At 36.1% G+C, this 24,202-nt stretch overlaps 1 protein-coding gene across 3 annotated transcripts in view; it reads left to right on the forward strand.

Annotated features, from left to right (window-relative positions):
* The window catches only part of SLC30A6 (solute carrier family 30 member 6), a 48,240-nt gene that overhangs the window by 6,998 nt on the left and 17,040 nt on the right, over positions 1-24,202 (forward strand). Inside the window, exons 3-13 of one of the 3 annotated variants that reach the window (XM_006080581.4) lie at positions 3,462-3,546; positions 4,527-4,569; positions 6,317-6,382; positions 11,969-12,049; positions 12,484-12,519; positions 13,220-13,314; positions 15,535-15,583; positions 15,899-16,018; positions 19,012-19,114; positions 20,007-20,054; positions 21,219-21,287. In XM_006080581.4, the coding sequence (XP_006080643.3) occupies positions 3,462-3,546; positions 4,527-4,569; positions 6,317-6,382; positions 11,969-12,049; positions 12,484-12,519; positions 13,220-13,314; positions 15,535-15,583; positions 15,899-16,018; positions 19,012-19,114; positions 20,007-20,054; positions 21,219-21,287 (795 nt within the window). Of the gene's footprint in view, positions 1-3,461; positions 3,547-4,526; positions 4,570-6,316; positions 6,383-11,968; positions 12,050-12,483; positions 12,520-13,219; positions 13,315-15,534; positions 15,584-15,898; positions 16,019-19,011; positions 19,115-20,006; positions 20,055-21,218; positions 21,288-24,202 lie in introns of those variants that run through there. The other 2 variants (XM_006080582.4, XM_025260849.3) reach the window with 2 other exon arrangements.

Raw genomic sequence — 24,202 nt, forward strand, 5'->3', positions numbered from 1 at the left:
GTTGGTCCTTCTTTAATCTTTCTCCTTCTCACATCATAATTACATGCCATAAATACCACTCTCAGCTGCTGCTGCCTTTCTCTGCTTGCTTTTGAAGCAAAACTGTTTAGATTTGTCTTTACTCTCTTTGTTCAGTTTCTCTTCTCACTGTTTCTGTTAAGCAAAACCAGTCTAACTCTAGTCCCCACTTATCCACAGAAACTGCTTTTACAAGTACCTAATAACCTCTGTGTTGCCAAAAGCAATGGTCATCCTCATTTCCCATCTTATTTGGCCTTCAATGGCATTTGAATCAGTCTTCCTCCTTAAAGCATTTTATTCACTTGACTCTGAACTGCCACCCTTGATTTTCCTCCTGCTTACTTCTTGAAAGTGTGAAAGTGTTAGTCACTCAGTCATGTCCGACTCTTTGTGACCCCATGGACTGTAGCCTGCCAGGCTCCTCTATCCATGGGATTCCCTAAGCAAGAATACTGGAGTGGGTTGCTGTGCTCTCCTCCAGGGGATCTTCCTGACCCAGGGTTCGAACCCACATCTCTTATGTCTCCTGGATTGGCAGGCAGGTTCTTTACCACTAGTGCCACCTGAGGGGGCCCACTTACTTCATAGTCTTTATTTTTTAGTCTCCTTTGTTACTTGCCTCCCATCTTTCTGACTTCTGAGTTTGGAGTGCCCAGGACTTACAGAACTCTGGCCTCTCTTGTTTGCCTCATTCCATCTTGGTGAGACTTTGACTACCATATGCTGATGACCCCGTATTTATATCTCAGCCTCTACCTTCTTCCCTACCTCCAATTCCTATATATAATGGCCTTCTCAACATTTTCACCCAAATATCTAATAGCCATCTCAAATTTAGTAAGATCAAACCCGAACTTTGATTTTCTATCACTTCTTCACCAAATGGCTCAGGCCAGAAACCTTGGAGTCACCTTTACCCCTCTCTTTCCTTCACTCCTCACAGCTGTTTTATAAGTAATTGCCAGCTCTGTCCTCGTAGTACCCAGAATCTGACTCTTCTAACAGCCACCTTCAAAGCTCCCATCATCCCCACATGGTTTATTCAAGCACATTCTAATGGTCTTCCTACTTTCATCCTTGCCCCTGTGCAGTATATTCCAGGTTGAGAAGCTGAATGAGCTTTTTAAAATGAAAGCTAAGTCACTGTTCCATCTCATCTGGAATACATCCCAGTTCTTTTCCTGGCATACATGACACTGCTTAATGTAGCCCCAGACTTCTCTCACCTCTCCTGTCTAGCTGTCCTCAGCCCCTCTTTTATCTCAAAGTATTTGCACCGTGGTTTCCGTTTTCTCTCCTAGATGTCTGGATGCTTAGCATCTTCGCCTCTTTCAGATTTCTGGTCACATGTCACCTTATCAGAGAGTTCTTTTCTGACCACCCTATCTAGATGAGCAGCTCTTTAGTATCTTCCATTACTGTGTTCTTACTATGCTTTATTTTTTCTTTCTAGCACTTACCACCACCTGACTTTCTATATTTGCTTCTTGTCTGTCACCCCACCTGGATTATAAGGTCCATGTTTCATTCACTGCTGTATCTCCAGTGCCTCAAATGGTATCTGTTACAAAATAGATACTCAAATGTTTGATTAACAGCTTGATTCGGCATGAGAACGGCGTGTATTACATGCTTTATCTGCCTTTTCTGACTGTTACTGAATCCCTGTCCTGACTAGACCCCTTGTCCTGTCATGTCCTCATTGGGCATACAGTCCCTCGTCCTGTTAACCTGTCATGTCAGTTCTCAAGTTTCTAACATCCCCATGTCACCTGCTCTTCTGGTTTTGCTCCTCCTGGAGGAGGAAGTTCGATAATGGTGTCTCCCATAAATTCATGCTGGGAATTATTGTTCTTCTTTTTGATGCTTCAGTAATGTATTCACCATAACAGCTATTGTGAAGATTTTTTCTGTATTTAAGTTTCCAGTCCTACTTTACCATATGCCTTAGTTTTAGGAAATGGCTTGTTTCTGCCTTAGATTTATAGCCTATTACCTCTGTGCTCTATCACTGTCACTTCTTTCTGCCTTATAATTTCTGTCTCTTGAGTTACCTTCTTATCTTTCTCACTTCTGGTTGTGGTCTTCCTTTCTAGACCTACAGCTTTCATCTGTGTTCTAAAACCATCCTATCCCATACCTTTCCCATACCTTACTTGACCTTATATATTTAAATATATAAATATAAATTATATGTTTAAATTTAAATTATATATTTAAATATAAATTATATATTTAAACTTAACATTTCCAAATAACAACCTTTCCACTATTTCATCTATACTTTGAAACAAGTGTTGGTTTCCCTATGTAGGGATTGGAGCAGAACAAAGTAAAAAACACTTCACTTGATCTCGTCTTCCTTAATTTTTAGAATGCTATTCTTCCTTCCTCTGACTAAATCCTAGCTGTTTCAGATCAGTTCAGTCGCTCAGTCGTGTCCGACTCTTTGCGACCCCATGAATCGCAGCACGCCAGGCCTCCCTGTCCATCACCATCTCCCGGAATTCACTCAAACTCACGTCCATTGAGTTGGTGATGCCATCCAGCCATCTCATCCTCTGTCATCCCCTTCTCCTCTTGCCCCCAATCCCTCCCAGCATCAGAGTCTTTTCCAATGAGTCAACTCTTCACATCAGGTGGCCAAAGTACTGGAGTTTCAGCTTTAGCATCATTCCTTCCAAAGAACACCCAGGGCTGATCTCCTCCAGAATGGACTGGTTGCATCTCCTTGCAGTCCAAGGGACTCTCAAGAGCCTTCTCCAACACCACAGTTCAAAAGCATCAATTCTTTGGTGCTCAGCTTTCTTCACAGTCCAACTCTCATATCCATACATGACCACTGGAAAAACCATAGCTGTTTCAAGGTGTATCTCAAATCCTCCCTTTTCTATGAACTTCTAAACTGCGATAATCTCCTTTTTTTAGCAGTCCTGTTTCTTATGACCTATTTGGTAAATAACCAAGCATTGTTCTGTTTTTGGTGGGTGGATGGGCAGGATAACTTTATTTTGATGTAATTGCAAGCTTAAAGAAAAGTTTTCAGATTAGTATAACGAATTCCCTTATACCCTTTATTCAGATGCATCAGTTGCTTTATATTTTGCCCCATTTGTTTTATCATTGTCTCCATAATACATGTTTATAGAGTCAAAATTATATTCAAATGTCATCGTATTTTCTCAACTATTTGAGAATTTATATGTCAGAATTTATTTTCTCTTGAATAATTCCCCTTCTCGAATTTTTTTAGGTTTATATATTATGATAATAACTTGGTTGATGAATTTTTTGGGAAGTTTTAGAAACTGTAACCCTTCAGTTTTTTAAAACAGGTTGTGCTTATTCCTTTGAATATTAGAGTATGAATCCCCAAACTTGAGTGGACCCAAAGAAGTTTATCGGTGTTGTACAAGTAAGAATGATTTTCCTTTTCACAGTCCTGGAAGATACTGCTCTTTGGTGCAATAAACTTAACATGTACTGGCTTCCTGCTAATGTGGTGCAGTTCCACTAATAGTATAGGTATGTCACTGTTCTTATTTTTATAGTTAATTATTAATTTCACTTTTATTGTTCTCATCTGAAATAAAGGCATGTCTTCCTTGACATGGAATATATTATTCTGAAATATAACTTGAAAGATTTAAATGAGGGAATCTATTCCAAAAGTCCCTTGTTATATTCTGTTTTGGCCGTGTCGCTTGGCATGTGGGATATTAATTCCCCGACCAGGGATTGATCCCCTGCTCCCTGCAGTGGCAGTGCGGAGTCTTAACCACTAGACTGCCAGGGAAGTCCCTCAAAAGCACCTTGTGAACTGTAAGATTTGGTTCAGTTGTTAGGCATTATTTAAAATGAGCTTTTTCAAAAGTTTTAAATCTATTTGAAAAACGGAGGTTTCTTTTTATTTTTTAATTGAGATATAGTTGATCTATGTTATTAGTTTCAGGTGTACAGCATAGTGATTCAGTATTTTTAGAGATTATACTCCACTCAGAATTACTATAGGGACTTCCCTTGGTGAGGAAGCTATATATTAATACATTTGTTTGTTTTATTTTTTAGATTTCATATATAAGTGATACCATGTAGTATTTGTCTTTCCCTGACTTATTTCCCCAAGCAGAATATACTCTAGGGGTTATCCATGTTGCTGCAAATGGCAGAATGCATTCCTTTTTATGGATGAGTAATACTCCTTCCTGCATGTGTGTGTGTTGATGGACCCTTGGGTTGCGTCCATGTCTTGGCTGCTGTAACTAGTGCCTCTGTGAACACTGGGTGCATGTATCTTTGTGAGGTATTTTTAGTGATAGATTAGTTCTTCAATTTATGCAGTGTATAAATAAGATTTTGAGGTTGAGTTTTTCTTAAAAGGTAAAACCTCTTAATATCTTTCTTGTGTTTTTAAAAACCTCTTATATTTTTATGTACCATTATTTGTTGTATTTCCTAACCATGGATTCAGTAACATTTTAATCAGTCTTTCTGTTGTTTTACAGCTTTAACTGCCTATACTTACCTGACCATTTTTGACCTTTTTAGGTAAGTTTTAAAAACTCTCCTTAATGTTTTGAAGCTTATATAGAATTTGTCAATCAACTATACTTCATTTAAAAAAAAAAAGAAAGATGTCCAGAAAACTTCCCCGTTGTTTTACTCCTGACCTTAATTTGTGGTTACATGGGTGGTTTTTTTTTTTCTATTTGTTAAAATGTACATATGTGCTTTACGCACATTGCTGTATAAATGTCCTATTTGGAAAAAAACAGTAAAAATAAAAGAAGAGTTTATTGCACTGAATTTATGAAATTTTCTTTAATTAAAGGAAAGTAATCTGTGAAATTGGAGAAGGAAATGGCAACCCACTCCAGTGTTCTTGCCTGGAGAATCCCAGGGACGGGAAACCTGGTGGGCTGCCGTCTATGGGGTCGCACAGAGTCCGACACAGCTGAAGCGACTTAGCAGCAGTAGCAGCAATCTGTGAAATAAGTAAAATTATCAACATGGATCATGTATACAAATAAAAACAATTAGAAGATATGCTGGAAGAAGATATCCCATTTACATAGCAACAGAAAAATATCCAGACGTTAGGTCAGTTGCCTACCTATAGATGAGTCAGCTACAGGTTCCTGCTAGGGAGCAGGAACATGTAAGAGCATACCAGTTCCCACTGGAACTGTGTAGATGGGAAAAGAAATGAGGGGTATTAATAACTGCAAAGCATGTATGTGATTGTGAGATCGAGAGACAACCTGTCGGCTCCTGCTTTTGGGGACCTTTCTTATTTCCAGTGTGTGTGTGCTTAGTCACTCACTGGTGTCCGACTCTTTGAGACCCATGGACTATAGCCTGCCAGGCTCCTCTGTCCATGGGATTCTCCAGGCCAGAATACTGGAGTGGGTTACCATGCCCTCCTCCAGAGGATCTTCCCAATCCAGAGATAAAACCCAGGTCTCCTGCATTGTAGGCGGATTCTTTACCGTCTGAGCCACCAGGGAAGCCCCATGTTTCCAATAAAGATTGCAAAGTGCTTGGACAATGATGTCTCCAATATCTGTGCCATAGGTGTGTTATAGGATGTCTTTTCATCAGTCACATAACTAAATCTTCTTGATGGATCTAAAACAGATAGTTGTTACCTGAATTTCACACTGTAGTCAATTGTTTTAGAGTGGATTTCCACTATACCTGGAAAGCAACCATAACTTTACCTCATCTAGAATATTGTCAAGGTGTTATTAATATTTAGTTTAACTTTTAACATAGATTAAATAAAGTTTATCAAAGTTGAAATGTTTATGCCTACTACTACTACTAAGTCGCTTCAGTCGTGTCCGACTCTGTGCGACCCCATCGACTGCAGCCTACCAGGCTTCTCCGTCCATGGGATTCTCCAGGCAAGAACACTGGACTGGATTGCCATTTCCTTCTCCAGTTTATGCCTAGAATCAAGTAAATATTCTTAATTATTACTGTGTTATTTTTTGCAGGCTCAGTTATGGAAACCATTTAGGGTGGATAACTTACTGAGTAGAGAAAATATGAGTTTAAAGTATTCTATTTAACTGTCTTAATGGTATATCATAACTTCTTCTGTTTCTCCCCATGTTAAAACTCACATGTTAGGGTGTTTATTGTGATTAGATTATAAATCATTAGAATAATTTGTTGTTAGCCTGTGAACACTGTTAACTTTTAGCAACTTAGGTATTCTGGAAGCCAAATTTCTTTTTGTATGTCCTCTAGCTCTTGTTCTAATGCTGTATTTATTTGCCTTTTTACTTAGTTTGATAACTTGTTTAGTAAGTTACTGGGTGATGATGAGGAAACCTAGCCCTGCCTATTCATTTGGGTAAGTTCAATTTACTATATTTTCTGCTAACTTATTGCTATTAAAATTAGTAGTTAAACTACTAAAGAGCTAGCTTGAATATTTCTATAAAATAAGTATTGCCTGTTTAGTGTGATAGTGATAAATAGTAAAATTAGATTTTAAAAAGTATCTTCTAAGAGGATTCTAGATAAGAAACATAGATGATTAAATTTAAATCATATTAAAGTAAAATGTTCACATTAGGTTCTTTGCTATTTTACAAAACAAATCTTAACATAAAATGTTCATTTTAAGGTCTTTGGTAATTTCTTATTTCAGTTAGAGAAAGTACAAAGGATTTTCGTATATGTATCTTCTAGATGTTAAAGTAAGTGGGGTACACTTTAGCATTAATGCAGTGGTAGAGGTGTATTTTTTCCATAAGACTAGATTTGTGATAGCAACAAACTGACAAAGGTTTTGAGATTTCTGTGTCTATAGTTTAGAAATTGCTGAAAGCTGGAAAATAATCTTTTACATCAGAGGATTTTTTTTTTTAATATTTATTCATTTATTTCACAGTGCCAAGTCTTAGTTGTAGTATGTGGGATCTAGTTTCCTGACCAGGGATCGAACTCAGGGCACCTGCATTGGGGGTGCGGAGTCTTAGCCACTGAATCACCAGGGACGTCCCGGATGTTTTTATTATATTAGGAAGAGAAATGAATTCCTTTCAGATTCAAGGAAAGAACTAGAAAGAAAAATTTAACCTTGGTGAAGAAACTCTTGAACCAAACTTAACCTTTCTTTTCCATACCATTCATTGGGATTATATTCTTTTGAACAAAATCAGGTTTTATTTACTTAAATAATAAGACAGTGAACATGAAATTTTAATGCAAAATGAAAATATTTATGTGTCACTGAAATTTAATAAAGTTGGACTGTTACTATGATAACCATTTGTAGAGAATAGATATCTGTATATGGAAATCTTAACTCTTGAGTCAGGCTTTTGGTGGTGACAGAAATCCAATTCAAACTAATTTGGTGGGAAAATGATAATATACTTTTTCAAAGTGTGGAAAGACTGAGGGTAAGCTGGCACAGGGACACTCAGGACATTGTCTTTCTCTTACCTCAGTGGCCTGCTTTTCTCTGCATGTCAGGTTCGGTTTCTCAGACCATTTTTCTCCACTCTGCTGGAATGATAACTTCTAGCAAGACTTGGAACCTTCTCACCTTCCTCCTAGAGAGGAAAGGACTCTTCCCCAGCTCTAGTTCTGAAAATTAATGAGAAAGAGCTGTTGGTTTTTCCGCCTTGGTATAGATGTTAGTCTTTTTAGTTCAGCTCCTGTGGCCAGGATACAAGGTTTAATAAAGACATGACAGCTCCCATTTTGGTCTCATTGCTTAGAGAATAGGTAACGAGAGAGGAATTAAATATAATTACAGTCAGTTGCATGGCTTGAAGTATCATCTATATCTGATAATTCCAAAATTCAGTTCTGCAGCACTGAGATGTATCTCATGTCAGTGTTCCCTTCATGCCAACTTCACATGGATGCCTAATTGATGTCTTAAATTCAAGCTGAATTTCCTGTTTTGTTTTCTTTCCCCAAAATCTGTTCCTCTGTAGTTTTTCCCATCTTAGTAAATACACAGCCACTTAGTTGCTCAGGCAAAATCCTCGATTATTCTCTCATCACCCACATTTATCCATCCAGAGGTTATGTCAGGATAACTTACAAACACAGCCAGCATCTGCCTCCACCCCCATTTCTGTCTCCAGTACTACCATCCTAACCAAGCTATCTTCATTTCTTGCCTTCATCAACATCCTGTATCCTAATCCTAACTAGTCCACATACTTCACTTTTACCAACCTTGGAGTCCATTCTCTGTGTAGCAACCAGTGTTTGTTTTTTTAAGCCTAAATCATGCTATCATTCTACTCCTTAAAACCATCCAGTTGTTTCCTATCACATTGAGAATAAAATCCTGACTCCTTTCCCTTGTTAATAAAGGCTGTGTATGACTTAGACCCAGCCTACTTCTTTTCAAGTTACCACTGTCATGCACTCTGTCTTTGTGTCTATAATTTGAATATAACTTATTCTTGCTTTAGGATCTTTATACAGACTATTCTCTCTCCTTGAGATGCTCTTCACCTGATTCTTTCAAGATAACCCCAGTTTTGTTATTCCAGTCTTAATATTACCAAGTGCTAATATCATTGAGTGACTGGGCGCAGTCTACAATGAATTCTAAAATAGATCACCTAGTTAGTCTCTTGTCACATCAGGATGGACTACCCTGGTGGCTCAGACGGTAAAAATTCTGCCTGCAATGCAGGACACCCAGGTTCAATCCCTAGGTTGGGAAGATCCCCTAGAAAAGGGAATGGCAACCCACTCCCAGTCTTCTTGCCTGGAGAATTCCATGGACAGAGGAGCCTGGCAGGCTGCAACCCAGTCCATGGGGTTGCAAACAGTCGGACACGACTGAGTGACTAACATTACACATCAGACTACTATAATTCTCTGTATAGAACTTATCAGTTATTTGTTTTTTTGTCTCCCCCTTTAAAATATAAATTTCTTGGTAGCATGGACTGTTATCTTATTCTTTTCTTATATCCTTGTACAGTTTGATGAATTTTAACAGATAAATATACTTGTATAACTACTATCTGGATCATGATATAAACCATTATAAGTTCCCCCAAAGCCTCCATTAATGACTTAAAGTTGAGTCAAATGCCGAGAAAAGTAACCAGTATTCCGATCTGTCATTTCAGATTATTATTGCCAGTTTTGAAATCATATAAATGGGATTGTTATATGTATCATCATATAGCAGTAATTCATTCTTGTTCTTTGCTCTAATATTCCTATATGCCAACATACGTTTATATGTTCAACTATTGAAAGAAATTTAGGTAATTTTTACCTTTTTGTTATTATGAATAAAACTACATATGCTCATTTTGTACTTTTCTTTTGGTATACGTATGTGCTCATTTATGTTGGGCATGTGTCTTTGAGTGAAATTACTGTCATAGGACTTGCATATATTTGTCATTAGAAGATAGGATAATTCCAAGCAGTTCTCTAGAGTGGTTTTGCATTTCTGCTGGCAGTATACATTTCCACTGGCAGTATATCTGAGTTCTAGTTGCTTCAGGTCCTTACCAACTGTTGGTATTGCCTTTTTTTTTAAAGTCATTCTAGGATGTGCAGTGGTATCTCGTTGTAGGTTTAAGTTATTTTCTTGATGAGTATTTGAACACTTTTTCTTATGTTTATTAGCCATTCAGATTACCTCTTTTCTGAAGTGCTTGTTAAAGTGTTTTATCCATTTTTATATTGGGTTGCTCATTTTTTCTTATTGATCCATAGGAATTCTTTCTCTTTCATTCTCTTAAAGCTATCTTCTGATGCATGGAATGTTTTTAATTTCAATGATAAATTCAGTTGATCAGTCTTTTCCTTTACAGTTAGTACTTTCCGTGTACTTGTCAAGAAATCTTGGCCCAAGATCATGAGATACTCTTCACTGTCATTAGGAGTTTTACAATTTGACCTTTCACATATAGGCTTAATCAAACTAGAATTTGCTTTTTGTATATGGTTTGAAGTAGAGGTCAAGGCACATTGGTTTCTATACAGCTATTCAATTTGATAAAACATTAATTGAATCAAGTTTCTTCTTTTTTATTGCTTTTATGTGCTACTTTTTCATTAATCAAGTAACTATGTATATGTTGGTCTGTTTCTGGATTCCCCTTTCTCTTCAAGGTGTATCTGTCTGTCTTTGCATCAGTTCCATACTGTGTTAATTACTGTAGTTTGAAATCTTGCAGTGGAATACTGTAGTGGAAATCTTCCTACTTTGTTCTTTAGACCTTTGCTTTCCTTCACCTTTTGCATTTCTATGTGCACTTTAGTATCTCAACTTATCAATATCTACAGATAATGCTGCATTTACATACTGTTTTTTCATACCCTCTTATAACCCACTTTTCTTCATTTATTTCCTTTCATGTCAGTAAATACATTTGTTATATTTTTAGTAATACATAATGGTCTTTTGTTGATTCCAACATTTTTCCATTACCAATAGCAACGTGATGTATGTCCTTAATTATTTTATTTTTTCCTGAATTTTGTACCTCCTGGAATTAAACCAGCTGATTTGAGGAGAAAAAAGTAATGTGATGAACATCCTTAATTATTTATTATCTTTTCTGAACATAATTACTTCCTCGAGAAATTTTAGTGTATGTACATACTACAAATGTTGAATGCCATTAAACTATGTATACTGGTGAAAACCAAGATAAATAAGACAGCAGTCCATGGCCTCCAGCTGATAGTTTAGGGATAATAAGACATATTCAATTAACTGCAATTATATGTAGATGTGACAGGCAGTATCAATTCAGTTCAGTTGCTCAGTTGTGTGACTCCATGAACCGCAGCACCACAGGCCTCCCTGTCCATCACCAGCTCCCGGAGTCACCCAAACCCATGTCCATTGAGTCGGTGATGTCATCCAACCATCTCATCCTCTGTCGTCCCCTTGTCCTTCTGCCATCAATCTTTGCCAATATCAGGGTCTTTTCAAATGAGTCAGCTCTTCACATCAGGTGGCCAAAGTATTGGAGTTTCAGCTTCAACATCAGTCCTTCCAATGAACACCCAGGACTGATCTCCTTTAGGATGGACTGGTTAGATCTCCTTGCAGTCCAAGGGACTCTCAAGAGTCTTCTCCAACACCACAGTTCAAAAGCATCAATTCTTTGGCGCTCAGCTTTCTTCACAGTCCAACTCTCACATCCATACATGACCACAGGAAAAACCATAGCCTCGACTAGACGGACCTTTGTTGGCAAAGTAATGTCTCTGCTTTTGAATATGCTATCTAAGTTGGTCATAACTTTCCTTCCAAGGAGTAAGCGTCTTTTAATTTCATGGCTGCAGTCACCATCTGCAGTGATTTTGGAGCCCCAAAAAATAAAGTCTGACACTGTTCCACTGTTTCCCCATCTGTTTCCCATGAAGTGATGAGACCAGATGCCATGATCTTAGTTTTCTGAATGTTGAGCTTTAAGCCAACTTTTTCACTCTCCTCTTTATAGTAGTGATTAAAGTCATGAACGCTAGAGCCAGAGTGTCTGAGTTTGGAAATCTGACTCCTCCACTTGCTAGCTATATGACTCTAAACAGTTACTCTTACTCTTGGGCTTCAAGTTCCTTATCTCTTACTTATTTATTTTTTTAAAGAGGGATAGAATAACCCCTCATAAGGATTTAGATGAGGTAATGTGTTAAGTACTTTGACTGGTGTCTAACATAAGATGGGTCAATTAAGTGTTAGCTGTTATTATGATAATGAATATTTCTAGAGAAAAAAAGCCATAAAGAATATATGTTGTATAAATAGGTACTCTTTCTGAAATCTGAGATACTCACTGGTTATTATCATTCTAGAAACTAGATTTTTTTAAACAGTGTTTGGCTTATAGTAGTTACACTTGTAGTGAGTGAGTGAATGTGTTTTATAGATGCTAGTTTATGAATTGAAAAAATTATGCTAATTTAATTAATTTTCCAATTTCAGATTTGAAAGATTAGAAGTCCTGGCTGTATTTGCCTCCACAGTCTTGGCACAGTTGGGAGCTCTCTTTATTTTAAAAGAAAGGTACATTTGTATATGCTGTTTCTGTCTCTGCAAATTCTACCTGTGCTACCTTTGGAAATATGAAAGAATCCAGTGAGACATTCTGGTTAAAAGGGTGTACAAATTAATATGAACAATGCTGGAGATTTGATAGTACAATTTCTTCATGTTTCAGACTTTTCTACCTCTTTATACCCTTCTTTTATTACCTTTGATACTACTAAATCCAGTCATAAGTAGATGTGAATAAAAGGAAGGGATTCAGTCAGACATGTTCAGGTTTGTTAGAGAAAGATTGGACATTGCACCTTGAGTGTCTCTACTAGTAGTCTCATCACTACTAGTAATCAACAGGTCATATTTAAAAGTTTTGTGAATTTATTAGATTAATTATATATTTAATAAAGTTTTTTAACTTAATTCTTTAATACATTAACATTATTTGTTTCTTTTAGTGCAGAACGCTTTTTGGAGCAGCCCGAGATACACACGTAAGATTCTACTTTTGACATACAATATACTATTAAGTTTGATTCCCAGTGATTAATTGGTATATTGTGAAATAGTGATTACTTTGGCCCATACTAGAGTTCAGAGTGTGGTAATATATATTTCACAAGCAAAATCCCAAATCCCAAGACTCCTTCTTTTCACCCTTAACTGTTCCCAAGCCCCTACGTTATACGGAACAAAAAGGCCTCTCTACTTTGATGTCGGGTCCCTCAGTATTTCCAAACCCAGGCGAACATGCTAAACCAGCCCTGTCTTGTCTTCTATAATTTAGATCCCCCAAATTTTTTAGTAGCATCTCTAGAAGAGATGGAAGTGTTATTAGCTGCAACAAAGATGCTAACTGTGTGCATCTGTTCTGATCAGTTTCATTCAGGACAGTTTGACTTAGCCAGCAGACTATAAACCAAATATCTGTAGCATTTCTAAAGATTTATAACAGCAATTACCTGTAAGAAGATACTGTTAATGCTAAGGGTCTTTTTTGGAGGGGTGGGATCGCATGTAAGATGGAGCAACCATATGCAGAACATGGGTCATGAAGCTAGAAACCAAGTTCAAATTCTGACTCTGCAAATACTGAAGCAGACTACTCTGCTCCCTCATCTAGTCTTGCTACATGCTGAAATTACATATTAATATTACCAAGAAAAAAATAACAATGAGTGTTATTCTTTTTAGGGGAAGATTATTAGTTGGTACTTTTGTGGCTCTTTCCTTCAACCTGTTCACAATGCTTTCAATTCGGAATAAACCTTTTGCTTATGTTTCTGAAGGTATGTTTTTGTTTACCATTAATAAAAACCCAATTAATTTCTGATAGCAACAAGTCTTTTGTTTGTTTCATTGATTCATAAATCAATGAGAAAGTGTATCCTGAGGGAAAGAGAGGACTACCTCCCCCTAAAGTTCTAAAGTCTTCAGAAACTTATGAAGCAGAAAATTAAGAAATAGAATCTAACTTTTAAGCTTTAAAATAACATATTCCTTAAAAACAAGCAGAACTGACATATTAAATTACATAAGATAAAAAATTACATTAACCAGATAACATGAATGAAATTTTAAGTGTATAGACTACCTAAGAATGCATTTTAGAAGCATCAGCGTACATATAGTTGATGTGCTCATTGCAAATAATTGTACTTTGTTAATTAGCTTCATTCCCAGGAACTCTCTGGGGCGATGATGGGTGGGCATATATTTGAAAGTAGCCAAATTTTAGTCCTTTTGATAAATTCTTTTACTTTCAAGTCTTTAAAAATTCAGACAGAATTTTCATTTTAGTGGTCTAAAGTATTGACATTTTTCACTAATTTCAGTGTTTTGGAATCCTACTCCCCCACACCAGGTTAACCACTGTTGGATGGCTGGAGGAGTTTTACCTCACTTTACACTGAGATAAAAACAAAAGTGGGCTGTGTACACACACCTACACTTTGAAGGAAAAATAGAGGAAGGTCTTTTTAAGTCTCACTGACTTGAGTACCAAGATAACCAGGGAAAGAAAGCTTTCTGAAATACCCATTCAAGCTTAAACAACTTCCTAAGTGTCCTGAAGTATGAGTTTATTTGTATGAATTAGAGTTTAAGAATTACTGCATAAACTGGAAAATTAAATAATGATATTTATGATCATCAGAATTATTTTGAAAAAACTTTATTAAAATACTATTATGCTCATTCTTGAAATTTTAAGAAGGTACAAAGATTTACAAACTATGTTTCCCTGAAGAGCAGAAAGATACAAGAAGGAAACAGTACTGGTAGTCTCATGAGCCAGAGATAACATCTATTAACATTTCCGTTTTGTTCCTTTATTTTTTTTCTGTGCACATAGGTATGTTTTTTTACAGACTTAGAATTGTATCAGTTAAAAATTTTATGCTTGGCTTTTTTCACTTAACTTTATGTCTTGAATATTGCCTGTCATTAAATAATCTTTGAAAAATAATTTTTGAATGCTTGCATAACATTTTGTCATGAATATTTAGAAAAATTAGTCTATTGTACATTTTCAACTTTTCCTTTTAACTATAACCACCTTTTTCCTATCAGATTTCTTGTATGTATTTCTAATCTTCTCAGAGAAAAAATTATAAAAGGGTTAAAGATACAGTATTTTTTTTAAGTGTTTGATATATATTGCCAAGTTTATTTCCAGAAAAATCATCTAGTTTGTATTTTTATTAGCTGGAAATGAAAGTTTGCAGAAATATCAAGATTTACAACATGAGTTGAAATTTGAGTGAAAAAAAATATTAAAGCACTTTCTGCCAGGCACTGTGCTCAATACTTTACACAGAACCCATTTAATTCTTCCTATAACCATATAAGGTAAATAATTTTATTCTCCCCACTTTACACTGAGGCACTGAGAGATTAAGTCACTTGTCTCAGGCTATATATCTAGTCAAGGGCAGGGTTGAGGTTGAAGCCAAGTATCCTGGCATCAGAGTCTGCTTTAACTGCTTTTCTAGGCCACTTTTTATATGGCTTGCCAATCTTTTCTACATCATGGTGCACATAAATGAGAATTTCTGTAGCACCCTGGGGTAAATGTAAGAGTATGCTTCCACCTGGAGGCTACATGTCCAGGGTCAGTCACTGACTGGCATCTGCATGTAGCCAGATACCTGGCCTCTCTGAAAGCTAAGAGAGTTAGTAATTGGTGGACCTGCAACTCATTCTCAACACACTGGTTAGGAAGCTTTGCTTTGCAGTGTAATAAGCCTTTAAAACTTCAAATTAATAGTAACGATGACATGTGTAAGTTCATTGATTCCATCAGATCAGCTATGTATTGTAGTTGAAACTTCTTTTCATTTAGTATCCTAAAGGCATAAAAAAGAAAAAAGTTCTAGGTATAATGTATCCCTTTGTACTGTTACCTAGTCATCATGAAATTTATTTTTTAAATTTAAGAATCAAGTATTTCTGGTAATCTAATAATTATTTCTGGTAATTTTAATAATTTAAGTATTTTCTTTTTAAAGCTGCAAGTACGAGTTGGCTTCAAGAGCATGTTGCAGATCTTAGTAGAAGGTAAGATGTTTGGGGCTTCATAAAATACATATTTTTAAAGGAATGCACAGGAAACACATCTATTATGGGAACTTAACATTATTCGTTGCTGAGGTTACTATATGAATCTCACAGATCAGATTCTTCTTTTCCCTTCACTTTTTCTTATTTTTTAATTGATGATACAAAAGAGAACTTTACAAGTGAGAGATTTGTTCCCAAATCCTCTTTGTTAAACTATTTATGATACTAAAATACAAGTCATCTTTTATACAGTTTTCATTATTATTACATAAGTTTTGGTAATGAGTACTCTTTTTGTTTGTTTTTTCATAGCTTGTGTGGAATTATTCCAGGACTTAGCAGTATCTTCCTTCCCCGAATGAATCCATTTGTTTTGATTGATCTTGCTGGAGCATTTGCTCTTTGTATTACTTATATGCTAATTGAAATTAAGTAAGTATTTTTTATTGCTCTCAAGTGGATTTCCATTCCTGGGGTCTGATTTTTAAGGGCATTAGGACGCATGCGGATTAAGTTTGTAGCATGTTTATGACCTGTGCGACTTTGGTCAAGTCTCGTCCTCAAGTGTCTTCATCTGAAAAAATTAAGGGGGTTGGATTCAATAAGAAATCTTCACTACAATCTATAATGCAGATGGGAAAGCTATTTAAATTCCCTTCTGCTGGCCAGATGAGTGAAACAGAAGAGGAGAGTAAGAGACTCATAAATCACAGCTACTGTTGCTGAATGAGGAAAGAGGAGTAGATGTGAACCAATTTTTTTTTTAAAGCAAGCCTATTAAGAAATAGTCTTTAGCAAGCTTAAGTTTAATGTTATGACATTATTCTTTGACTCCCTACCCTTTTGCCTACTCTCCTAGGACATCACATACCATTGTTTGTATTTTCTACCTTTGTGTGATTCCTTCACTTTATTTCTAGCCCAGATCTCTATATCTCAAAGCCTGTCTTCTGTTCATGTCCATCTCGACTGAACCTGTTTTCCCCATCCGCTAAACTGCTTTTTTTTTTTTGTATTTCCTGTGAGAGGGACTGCTACCACCATCTGTTCCATTGCATTCTACTTTTTTTTTGTTCATTTTAATTTTATTTATTTATGTATGGCTGCACTGGGTCTTTATTGCTCTGTAGGCTTTTCTCTGATTGTGAGTGGGGGCTAGTTGCGGTGCTCAGGCTACTCACTGCATTGGCATCTCTTGTCGTGGAGCATGGGCTCTAGGGCGCACAGGCTTCAATAGTTGCGGCACATAGGCTCAGTAGCTGTGGTGCATGGTCTTAGTTCTTCTGCAGCATGTGGGATCTTCCTGAATCAGGGATCAAATCCGTGTCTCCTGTGTTGGCAGGCAGATTCTTTACCCCTGAACCACCAGGGAAGCCCTGCTTTCCACTCTTAAATTGTGTAAAAAACATACGTAAAATAAAATTTACCATTTAGCCATTTTCAAGCATACAGTTTAGTATTTTCACAGGCATTTGGTGCATTCACTTTGTTGTACAACCATCATCATGATTCATCTACAGAACTTTTTCATCTTCCCCAGCCGAACCTGTACTCATTAAATAACTTCTACCAATTTGGCCTCCTTCCAGCCCCTGGCAACCACTCTTCCACTTTTGGTCACTATGAAGTATTCTGAGTACTTGATTTAAATGAAATCGTACGTATTTGTCCTTTTGTATCTGGCTTATTTCATTTAGCATAATGTCCTCAAGATCCATCCATGCCAGAAATGGCAGGATTTCCTTCTTAGGACTGAATGATATTCCACTAGTGTACATAGTTGTGTATATATATATATATATATATATATATGCCACACGGGGCCTCCCTGATAGCTCAGTTGGTAAAGAATCCACCTTCAATGCAGGAGACCCCAATTCAATTCCTGGGTTGGGAAGATCCTCTGTAGAAGGGATAGGCTACCCACTCCATTATTCTTGGGCTTCCCTTGTGGCTCAGCTGGTAAAGAATCCGCCTGCAATGCAGGAGACCGGGGTTTGATTCCTGGGTTGGGAAGATCCCCTGGAGAAGGAAAAGGCTACCCACTCCGGTATTCTTGCCTGGAGAATTCCATGGACTATATAGTCCATGGGGTTGCAGAGAGTCGGGCACAACTGAGCAACTTGCACTTTCACTTTCTATATGCCACATTTTCTTTCTCCATTTATCTGTCAACAAGCATGTAGATTGTTTCCGTGTCTTGGCTGTTTTAAATGATAGTCTTATCTCCTACTCTTGTTTAATCTTTCCTTTTTTATCTTTCCCTTCTTCCCATTATGTTCCCTAAATTGAGGCCCTTATCTTCATTTCCTTGACCTAATTAGAATAGTCTCCTGATCTCAAAATTTTTCTTCTCACACATCTTTAGTTACCTGCTATTTTGCTACTGAAGTGATCATTAAAAGTTGCAAATCTAGACATAATATTTTCCTGTTTCAAAATCCTCTCCTTTGTATACCTAACAAAATTAAAAGTTGTTAGTATGATTAAGCCTATATCAACCTTACTAGCCATCCATCTGCCTATACTTAACTGTTCATAGTTTCTTCCCTGCGTTAGGGTTTTCATGCCCTTGCACATGCTGCTGTCACTGTCTACAGTATCCTGCCCCCCTCATCTTGGCCATCTTTGAAGGCTCAGCTCAGATGTCACCTCTTTTTGATTTAGCCTTTCTTGATTATCCTACCCCTGTAGGCTCACTACTTACTCCTTTGTGCAGCCATGATACCCTGTAGGGCTTCTTTGTACTCAAAGTCATTTCTTGTATTTTTCACATGAGTGTTTCCTGTCATTTCAAAGGCAGGAACTATGTCTTTACTCTTGTTTCTATTCCCAGCTGATAGGAAAAAGTGAAAGAGTACATGACTAGCTTGTAACCTTTGGCATTTTTGGTCTCTCTTGTTAATAGAGCTGTGAAGTACTGATGAGCCGTTGTACTAAAGTCACAGTGTTCACTGTAACAGATTCTGAAGAATCTCATCTTATGAAATTCCTGGGGAATCTGACATTTTTTAATACTAATTATTGGAAAGTTAATGTTTACAGCAAATTGATAGAATCACAGATGAATTCATTGGTCTTTATTAGAAATTACTAGTTAAAGGTTTTTATTTGTTGCAGCAGATAAATATATACGACATATTTACAGTTGAGAAGTAGATAAAAGTACATTGTGGGGAAATATATTTTTTTCTTCATCATCTCTCTTCACAGTAATTAACATAATTATTAGTTATTTTCCCTTCAACTTTGGCAAGAAAGGATTTTGAAAACTTTCTTTTTTCCTTTGAGATGCTCTCATTGCAGTAGTGGCCAGCTGTGTTAAAATAGTCCTGTTGCTTGAGATAATTAAAGTTTGGTGGATTAAATTGTAAGAAGCTTAGTGAAGGATACATTTAAGATTTAGAATTGTTTTTTCTTTTTAGTAATTACTTTGCTGTAGACACTGCATCAGCCATTGCCATTGCTCTGATGACGTTTGGCACTATGTATCCCATGAGCGTGTACAGTGGGAAAGTGTTACTCCAGGTAATGGTCATCTTTCAGTATGCATGCTTAAAATTAGCTATGTTCTTTTACCAGATTATAAAAATAAACGTGTTCATCTGCCAGATTATGAAATTTTTAGCTACTGGAGGGTCCTGTTGGAGATGAAGCCAAACAATAACCTCTGAAATTTGTATAGTAAGAACCAGATGAAATTATATTGGTGTACAAAATAGGCACAAATGAGTCTTCATATATTTATATATAAGACAAAAGCATAAATGAGAAACTTTGCCTCTAATAATATTTCAAGTAAAAACAATTAAAATCTCTTTAGATACTTATTTTCCCCTGATAAATGTATTTTGGCTATTATATAATCCAGTTATGATTGTTTTCTTATTTCCTATTCTTGAATTAGTGAGACTTCTAAATTTCAAACTTAAAATCACTCCTTATTGAAACAATAGGAACACCTGTATACAACACCTGACTAGAAAGATGGTTTCCCAGGACTAGATGAATATATAGGCTCTGCTTCTCATTATGCCTTTCCCACATGTACTTTTCTAAAACATATGGGTTGTATCTCCCTCTCGAGAAGCAACAATAACAATTAGTTTACTAGTGCTCTATCTTATACAAAATTTTACTTTCTTAAAGATTTTTTTGTTGATTTGTTGGTCCTTTAAAGCTTATTTGGTTACAGAAATAGCAGCTTCTTTGCAAAATAAGAAATAAGCGTGGGTGGATTTCTGATGTTGCTTTATGAGTGAGTCAGTTGAAACCTCTCTTTCCTAAACCATGTGAAGGCACATGTGAAACAAAGCCAAGGCTGGTATAAAATGCATTTGTTTTTTTTACTGTCAGGACCACTGTTGGAAAATTTTTTCTCTCTCTAGATTCATGTTCTATTTTTTTTTTTTTCCCCCAGACAACACCACCCCATGTTATTGGTCAGTTGGACAAACTTATCAGAGAGGTAAGATGGAATAATAAATAAAATCATTTTAATTTATGATTAGAGAATACAAAGAGTGGGTACAAATAATTTCAGGCTCTTTCTAGAATTTTAGGGAAGTTTATGTAACAGAGTGACAAAAATAGAAAACTTTGACCACTTGCTCAGTCTGGAAGCCAAATTCACTTGAAATAAATGTAGATGGTAATTGTCTAAAGATTACACTATTTGTTATAAGGAGCTGTTAATTGTATGATTCTGTATTCAAATCTGGGCTTCCCAGGTGACTCAGTGGTGAAGAATCCAACTGCCAATGCAGGAGACACAGGAGATGCAGGTTTGATCCCTGGGTCGGGAAGATCCCCTGGAGGAGGATATGGCAACCCACTCCATTCTTGCTGGGGAAATTCCACTGACAGAGGAGGCTATAGTCCATGGGGTCGCAAAGAGTCGGACAAGACTGAGCATGCACACACACAAAGCCTATTCAAACTTAGGATTTTGATTAAATCAGAGGCCACTTTGACATGGTGATTGCTTCACCACATAGTAGGTTTTGATTTTGTATTGTTAGAAAATTCCACTTGTTAACTAATGAAGGAATAAGATAATCAAATTATTTGATTGTTGAGAGTAATTAAAACTATGGATTGTCACTGTCACAGAGGTCACTTTGATCAGTGTAGCTGACCACTTGTCTCAGCTACTGAGTCTATGCCACTGCACCAATGGGCTACACACTGTCCTTGGAATTTCTTTTTGGCTCAAATCCAAATAACATCCTGTGTTGTACAGAAATGTGTTGAAAGAGAATCCAGAGGAAGAAATCATTGAGAAGACAAAGATTCTGATACCTCAAGTACTGGATATAAACATATACTATACTAATAAGATGAAAAGAATTACACACTGTTGAACAAGGTGTGGGTGAGGGAAGTAAAGATCTAATTCTAGAGAGATTGGTGCAGATAAGAAACTGGGGGAAAAAAAAAAACAGAACTTGGCTCAGTATGGAACAAGAAGAAATGATATCTTGAGTGAATGGTCTGGCACTTCTTTTGGCTAATGAGTGTCTTCATGCAGGGTTTGACCATGTCATTCCTAGGTGTAGAGCAAATCCATAAATTGACTGAGTTGTGTTGGATATGTCGAATACAAAAACCCTATTTCTATGTTTTTGATTAGGTATCTACCTTGGATGGAGTTTTGGAAGTCCGAAATGAGCATTTTTGGACCCTAGGTTTTGGCTCATTGGTATGCTTTCTATGTATTACTTTAGTTATATTTTAAAACATAGTTTATAATTTTTAGGCTCTTTACCAGCTCCCTCATGGCCAGCTGGTAAAGAATCTGCCTGCAGTGTGGGAGACCTGGGTTTGATCCCTGGGTTGGGAAGAACCCTTGGAGAAGGGAAAGGCTACCTACTCTGGTATTCTGACCTGGAGAATTCCATGGACTATATATATTACTTTAGTTATAATTTAAAGCATAGTTTATAATTTTTAAAACTAAGGAAAGTGTTTCTTTAAAATTTTTATGGGTCCTTTGATTCCCATTTCTGTTCAATAAAGTAAAATATGTAGATGGATTCAGTAACCTAATTGAGATTAATTAAGGGATTTTTTTTTTTTCTTTCTTTTTTTTCCTTTCAAACTAAATGATCTTAATACTGGGCTATTCAAAAGAGAAAAATCCGTAGTCAGACATTCCTAAATATGAAAATGTTACAAAAGTAAAATGTGCTTTTATTTTCTTTTTTATTACAGTTCTGATTTTGGAGATTTTTGCTGAATATGTTAAAGAGTTATAATAATAGCTGTTTCAGCATAAAATTCCATCTTTTCTAATCCAGTTTTGACCTCATTACCAAAGAGATTTTATTATGGCATGATTTTATTCCTATGTCAGGAATGATGAAGAAAATATAGGAAAGTACTCAGAAAAAAAAATTGAAACAACCATAATCGTATCACGTGAAGAAAACTGCCATTGATTTTTTGGTTTAATACGTACGTACTTAAACTCTTTAGAAAATGAGGTCATGCTGTTTTATAATTTGTTCTTTTCACTTAATATATCATAAACAGTTCTCCATGTTATTAAATATTACTCTTCTACAGTACCAGTTTTAAATAAAAAACAAATAGGATTTGACTTTAGTAACATAGATTTTAGAGGCAGATTAGGGTTGGTACAACAGCTTAATGATATCACTGCTTTGCAGTCTTTAGTTCAGACTTACACTCTTTTAATGGAAAAATGGCTACTTCATCTCTCCCTTCTCCTCTTCCCCTCTCTCACTCATTATTTTGGATATCTAAAATTCATTCTCTAGTAAATTCAATAAATTTTCAGTAAATTTTCTTCAGGGAAAAGGCCCTTGCAAACAATATTCCCTAAATTTTTGCATGTTGAAAACAGTTGTGAACATTACTGAAAATCATTTGGCTGGATATAACATCCTGAGCAGATATTTTCTTGAGTTTCTTACCTCTGGCATAAGAAGTTACTGTGATAAACCCTGAAGACTCATAGTCTTATTTTTTCCCGTTGATATGTGACTTGATCTTTTTACCTCTATGCCTAAAATATTTTTTCAGTCCAGTAATTTTACTAGAATGTGTCTTGGTGTTGAAGGTCAGTTATTTCAGGGATGCAGTATACCTTTCTATAATGTTATTTCAAAAACAGTTCTTTAAAATTTTCAGGAAAGTTTTCTTTAATTAAAGTTCTTAATATTCTCTTCTCTTGCTTTGATTTTCTTCTTTGGAAATGGCTATTATAAGCATGGTGGAGCTTTACCTTTCTTTCATATTTGTTATTTTCTTTCAGTTACTTAGTATCTCAATTTCCTTTGATTTGTAAAACTTCTCTTTTTATCTTTTTTTTTTTTTTTCAATAATATACCTGTATGTTTATTGCTTTTCTAGCTTAATCTTTGTTTCAGAAATTTGGGGAGTGGGCTTGCTGCATGACTTGCCACATCTTAGTTCCCTGACCAGAGATTGAACCCAGGCCCACAGCAGTCAGAGGACCAAGTCCTAACCACTGGACAACTAGGGAATTCCCTGAAAAAAATTTTTTTTCATGTATTTTTAATTGGCACTCCATTTCTAGGATTTCTATTTTGATTTATATTCTTCTTAATCAATTCAAAAATTGATTTGAAAAAGAAAGTCATAGTTCTCATCAGTTTTGTAGGTAAATCTTTCCAATCTTTTATAATCTATTCTGTATTCTCCTTTTTTCTTATAATAACTATGTGTGGGATTTGGATTCAGTTCTTTTCTTTTGCTCCTTTTTATGTGAAATTCGTTTTCCTGAATTTTAAAATAAAAAAATGGTTTAAGGTAGTGTATCTAAATTCATGGTTCTAGACTTCCCTCTTCTGATGAGTCTGTGAAGTGAAAGTTTTTTTCCTCCTGGTTCTGTTCCTCTCCCATTTGTATCTGAACCTTCTTTATCCTCTGTTTCTACTCTGCTGCTCAATTTAGATTCTCTTCCCAGCTGTTTCTTCTTAATATGGGGCTTTGTGCTGGAAGGGAGCTTTGCTTGGTTACTTTTGAGAGCTCACAGGGTCATACTACTCCAGTTCTTCATATCTTGTTGAAGACCCAGTGCATTCACCCGGTACTGAAATGTGTGAAACACCTTCCAGTTCCCGGCTGCCTTTCTCAAATTCACTGTCCTAGATTTCCATGAAGAGCTAGTTACCTATTGTGAGGTTTTTAGGTCAATCAGATGCCCTATTGTATCCTCCTCCACAGATGCTGATACCTTACAGGTCTTACAGTTTGTATTTGGGTTTTCTTAGGGTGTTGTGTTTTTTGTTTTTTTTTTTTTTGGTAGGTGTTGTCCATAGGTATTTGAATTTGCTATTTTAGTTTTTGTTTTTATGGGGATATTTGGGACATTTCAAAAAATGCTACCAATGCTTCTGTCTTTCAAGAATCCTAGCATAATTGATAATGACTGCAGAATTTTACAATATATGAATACACCATATTTTATTTAATCAGTCCTCTAATATATGTTTGTTTGTTTTTTCCTTAGCTGTGCTATGCAGCATGCAGGATCGAGGCCATTTTTTAATTGGGGATGGGGGGTTTTGATGTTGAGTTGAATGAGTTCTTTTATGTCTTCATCAGACATACTGTTTGCAAATATCT

The sequence above is a fragment of the Bubalus bubalis genome, chromosome 12 (genome assembly GCF_019923935.1).
Source record: "Bubalus bubalis isolate 160015118507 breed Murrah chromosome 12, NDDB_SH_1, whole genome shotgun sequence".
In the NCBI taxonomy this organism is placed as follows: Eukaryota; Metazoa; Chordata; class Mammalia; order Artiodactyla; family Bovidae; genus Bubalus; species Bubalus bubalis.